The following is a 5,564-nucleotide window of genomic DNA, read 5'->3' as shown; positions in this document are numbered from 1 at the left end:
GCAAACATCACTGTAAATGTTCCCAGTTTTCAATCCCAAGTTTGATTTAAATCTCACTGGGCATGGTGTTACCCATCTGTAGTCCCAATCTTTGGGAGGCAGAAGCAAAGCACTGAACTCCAGTCCTGACTCTGTCCTGAAGAGCAAAAAAGCAAAAGAAAAACGGGGAAAAGGCCAAAATCTATTTGTAAAAAAATAAAAAACACACCATTGTAATTCCATGTAATTACTGTTGCGCAATCTGCTCATCAGTAGCCATTGGGGTTTTTCCTCCTTTGCTGACTAGCCCAGGTAATTCATCACCTGATAGCTGCTACCTTTCCAGAAATTTCTCATTTTCTTACGATTCCAAGCAATGACTGAGACAGCAATAAGTGTCTAAATAGAGGAGAGCAGGCTGTCCGTCTTCCTCAGCATTAGGAGAACAAATGTAATTACCATGCCAGCAGCATAGGCAATTGTGGATGAAATACAGTATAGAGAAGAACCCGTCTGAACATCAAATCTTTTACAATATGCAATCAACAGACCTGGTAGAATGATATCTCCGAAACCCAATACTGAAACAGGCACTGAGCATACACCCATGAGTGAATAACCCATCAGTTTTGTCACCCTGATAACTACTGGCAACTTCTCAGCATTCTCGGAAGGCCCAGCAGCAAGTTCCACCATGACGTTCTCTCCCTATGTTGTGATGAAGGGTGTTATGAAGACAAAGAACACATCATAGATGAGGAGAAGGCCTAGCAGTATCACACATGACATGAAATTGGGTAACTTCATTGTTTTAATTAAGTAGAGACAGAAAGCAGTTCCGAAGACATTCTGTAAAATCCAAGCCCACCTATCCTCTTTTCGAAGCACAGCCCACACAACAGCAACTGAGATGCACAGTCCAGAAAGGGAAATCAGGCTCCCTTTAATGCTTTTGCCACAACACAACACTGCGCACTGTCCACATGGCACCCTATGAATCAGTGCAGCAAGACAGTTGTACAGGCTCATTGCTGACGCTATGCAGAAAACTGCTATCATAACATACAACGAGCCGCCTGTAGAAGAAATACAGTAAGACAATCATTACACAGCACATGACCATGAACACGGCAACCATGTGAAGACTGAATGTTAAGTAATCTTCCTTCTTTCTATTTGTCTCTCTGTCTTTAGCATCTTCCACTCCCTTCATGTTTTCCAATTCAATAAGTCCACTCCAGTATCCTCCTAATGCCACAGTGAACATAGCAATTACCAAAATGACCACCAGGGTATAGTCAAAGTTAGGTCAGGATAGAGAATACATTGTCACGGTAATATCATCTCCAAGAGTCTCTTTCATATCTTTAAAGTCTTTTTGGGTTATAACTGCTATTAGTATAGTTACATTTCATAATGCATATTTGTTCCTTGAGGAAGGAATTAGGACACTGTTGTTGGCAACCAGCAACGCTGCAGCACCACCTTCTTGTGCAATTTTGGCTTTTTCAAGTAAATGGCAGGGTCCCCAGTGCATCACCACTGACTTGTTCTTTATGCCATCAAGAGTAATATCAGAACGATGGCACAGTGTTGTGCCAGTCAGAGTCATCAAGCTAAGAGAAGTTGCATTTTCTAGGGAACTTGGAAGCTGCATCCAGTTGTTGTTAAAATTCATGCAGCAGTCCTTGGAAAGTGAAGATACATAATTTGCAGACACAGAAGGATAGCTTCCTGAGCAGCTGTCAGTTCAATGAGGCAGCTCCAGAGCAGGGCAGCAGCGGGAGCTTGCAGCTAATGCAGCAGCTCCATTCCATGGGTGGGCAGCTGCGCTGGTGGTACTGGAACCTCTGGGGTGCAGCCCTGATTTCTTCTTCCGGTCCCTCCCACTAGGTCTGGACTCTGTGGAGACTGTCACCTCCTGGCAGAGCCTTTTACCTGAGTAATCCTGGGTTCTCCTTAGGTCCCCATACTGCCCACAGCTATTGTGACTGGATGTCCCAGGGTGGGGTTTACCCAAGGACAGTTTCCCTTTCTCTGAGGAGAAGAGGAGGGGTTAATGGGAGAAAGATTTGCAAGGGTCAGACTGGGAGAAGAGGAACTAGGGTTATGCAACTGGCCTGTAAAGCGAATAAATAATAAAAAGAAAACAAGAATAAACAAAACAATTCTCAGCATCATATATGAAGTATTGTTTATTTCATTCTTAGACCATTTCCATTTCTAACAACGGAGGTTCAAACTGTGGGAAGGTTTTTCTGAGGGCTCTAATTAGGTTTACATATTTGGCAAAATTGAGTCTGTGAAGATGTGTTACAGTGTGGACTTTGTGAGCATGGTACAATATGAAAAGACTGAAACGTCCTTAGTAACTGGAGATGTCCTTTTTGTGTGTTTCCATGTGTGTAGATAACATTTATCAAGATCTTGTGTTTTTTGATGACTGGATATTGATGGCACTCCACTGTTGATATTTATTAACATTCCCAGAAAACTTATATTGTCTGCCCCAGTGTTTCAGACAATTGCAAGTGCAGTGCTCCCCACACATAACTGACAACCATGGGGATATACATATACACATTTTGTTTGTCCACCTAGGCCTTTGTGAATATTGTTTACTCCTCACAGTGCTACATCAGTGTGATTTTTGTTAGTGTATCTGGGTTCATACAGAGGCCCCTTTTCTATCATGCTTTCCGTTCTTTCCTTCCTTCCTTCCCTCCCTCCCTTCTTCCTTCCTTCCTTCCTTCCTTCCTTCCTATCTTTGTTTAGTGTGTGTGTGTGTGTGTGTGTGTGTGTGTGTGTGTATGTAAATATGCCTTTAAATTTAGCGTATGGTTTTGGATACATTTAAAAATTTGTATTTTGATCTTTTAAGATTGAAATATTTGTGGTTATGACATTCTGAATTGTGCCTTTGGGAATAACAGGCCATATCCCTTCCCAACAAGGAGGCAGAGAAGACTTATCTGGAGATTGGAGTTCCTCAGTTGGAAAGAAATCTCAGGCTACCCCTTCCACCACCTGAGCTCTTCTTCCAAATGACAAGTGTAACCACAGAAGCTCCCAGGAGAACCAGGCCAACAGCAACCACTATTGTGGGAATGAACGACTGAGGAGGTCTACCTGGAAAGAAATGAAAATATGTAGGACCCTGACCCCAGATCTCAGCCTTGACCCTGCTCAAGGTCTCCAGAAGGGCTTCTGCTTTCTCTAACCACAGAATATGTGCCCACTTCCTACTTACTCCATCTCAGGGTGAGGGGTTCAGGCAGCCCCTCATGTTCTACATAGCATGTATAATTCTGCTCCTTCCCCGAAGGCACCACCACAGCTGCCCACTTCTGGAAGGTTCCATCCCCTGCAGGTCTGGTCTCAATTACGTCCATGTCCTGGGTCAGGTCCTCTCCATCTCTTTGCCAGATCAGGGTGATGTCAGAAGGGTAGAAGCCCAGGGCCCAGCACCTCAGGGTGATATCACCTTCAGGTCTGGGGTGATGGGTCACATATACTTTGGGGGGATCTGAGGAAGAAGAGTTGGAAATTTTGCACATTTACATTTTTTCTTGGGACTCGGTGTTATTCTTGTAATTATTTTGGAAATAGTCAGGGGAATATGCCCAGACCTACACAGCAACTGTACTCAGGCATCTGCAATAATAGATTGCTTGAAAAGTTGTAGAATCAAGGTGAACTGGCCTACGGTAGGAGATGCTGGGTTACCAGGAAAAATAAAAATCTTGTCCTGACTGAGTGAGGCCAAGAAACTCTACATCACTGCAACTGTGCCATACCATTGAGTGTGGCCAGAGAAAATAACCTGAGAGAGGCCATGGGCTGCAGCTGTGAAGGGAATGGCAACTTTAGGGATCTTTTCTCCTATTTTGAGATAAATTCTGAACCGATATTGGACCAAAAATCCCAGGACCATTCTTCCCTCTCCTGGTGTGTGTGTGTGTGTGTGTGTGTGTGTGTGTGTGTGAGAGAGAGAGAGAGAGAGAGAGAGAGAGAGAGAGAGAGAGAGAGAGAGAGAGAGAGAGAGGATAGACACAGAGATTGTGAGTGATAGACAGAGACACAGAGACAAAGGACAGACATACAGAGAATTCCAGATGGTATCATTTTTTCTCCCTTCTGATGAGACCATCTGAAATTCCTGATGAGCTCCAGTTCATCAGGAGGAGTTACTTTTTTACCCCTTGTACCTGCGCGCAGTAGAGTCTCATTTCCCACTGTCAGGTATTTAAAGAGCCACACCATGCAAGGGCCCTCCAAGTAGACCCTCCAGAACTCAGCTTCATTAGTTGCCTTCCACTCTCTATGGGTGATCTCAGCTGCCGAATCTGCCGCAGTCCAGGTGCTCAGATCTTCATTCAAAGTGAGGTAATCTTGTCCATCATATCCAAACTGACGGTATGCGTGAAGTAGGTGTCCGTCTGGTCCAATGTAGCAGCCAGTCATCCTTTGGATGGTGTGAGAACCTGGTTCCGTCCCACAAGTTAGTTCCACCTGCTTGGCCCTTTCATCCTCCCTACCCACCCAACCAGATTTGCACCTCAGCTGAGAACCATAAACTGCTCGTAGTTCCCTCAGCCCTTCTGGATCAATACTCTCTGTGGCCTCATAGATTTAGGCTGACCCTGGTGATGTGGGAATATGGGAGAGACTTGTGGGACAGAACCTGGGCTCAGAGACACTCACTGTTCTGGCTCTGGTTGTAGTAGCCTCGCAGTTTCTGAAAGTACACTCTAATCTGCTGTTCCGCGACTTTGGCAATTCGTGTCTGGTCATCCCAGTACTTCTGTCCCATCTGTTCCATCCAGGGCACCCGGGGCTCAAACCTCGGATTCACTGCCTCATTGTTGAAATGCACAAACTCTGTGTCATCCACGTAGCCAAGAGTCATGTAGTGGGTCTCCTCTAGGCCAGGCCTTGACACTGCGATGTCAAAGTACCGCAAGGAGTGGGAGCCTCGAGAAAGCAGAAGGCTGATGACTGTCTGGCTTGAACATCCTCCCATGGGGATCCAGGGCAGGTGATAGAAGGAAAGCAGGAGGTGGAGTGGGGGGATGTGGGTAGCCCAACTGAAAATGTCTGGCTGGGTGGACATCCCGGGTGCTCTTCTTCTAAAGGACCTTTCCTCAAGACTTGCACTCACCTTTAAAGGACTGGGTCAGGGCCAAAGAAGCGCTCAGCAGCAGGTGGAGAGTGAGGATTGCTGAAGTCTCCATTCTCTGGAGTTGAAGAGAGTCGGTCACATGGGTCCTTGGTGATTATATAATGAGGAACCTCAACAGCCGTTCTCTAGGAACCTGATACCCAATGGGGATGAGAATTGGAGTGTAGTCATCAGTGTCCATGCAGAAGATCTTCATTTGGCTTACAAAAGAAGGGAAACCCCAAGGTTGTGAGGAATTCCCTTGCTGGAATCCCCTAAGGAGACTCCAGAAGCTTCCTCTTGTGTACCTGGGCCTTTGGCCAGAACCCTGATCTGTACCCAGAGCTCATTCTTACATTTCCCCCCAAGTCTTGCTAAGGTTTTAGTCTTCATATGACTTTAAGAATTAGGGTAAATTCCTAAT

At 45.5% G+C, this 5,564-nt stretch overlaps 1 protein-coding gene and 1 pseudogene across 1 annotated transcript; both read right to left on the bottom strand.

Moving 5' to 3' along the window:
* Positions 1-226: 226 nt before the first annotated feature.
* Positions 227-2,008, bottom strand: Sppl2a-ps1 (signal peptide peptidase-like 2A, pseudogene 1; annotated as a pseudogene).
* A 638-nt stretch (positions 2,009-2,646) lies between these two features.
* Positions 2,647-5,235, bottom strand: RT1-M2 (RT1 class Ib, locus M2). Its single transcript, NM_001001717.2, has 5 exons — positions 5,141-5,235; positions 4,684-4,953; positions 4,188-4,463; positions 3,230-3,505; positions 2,647-3,108 (listed from the first exon to the last, which is right to left on the bottom strand). Exons 1-5 carry the CDS (start codon positions 5,211-5,213, stop codon positions 2,969-2,971), a joined length of 1,035 nt encoding a protein of 344 aa, NP_001001717.1. The 5' UTR covers positions 5,214-5,235; the 3' UTR covers positions 2,647-2,968.
* Positions 5,236-5,564: the final 329 nt, after the last annotated feature.

This window comes from Rattus norvegicus, chromosome 20, assembly GCF_036323735.1.
Source record: "Rattus norvegicus strain BN/NHsdMcwi chromosome 20, GRCr8, whole genome shotgun sequence".
NCBI lineage: Eukaryota > Metazoa > Chordata > Mammalia > Rodentia > Muridae > Rattus > Rattus norvegicus.
The sequence above is the reverse complement of the archived record's forward strand: the minus strand, read 5'-3'. Positions and strand labels throughout refer to the sequence as shown.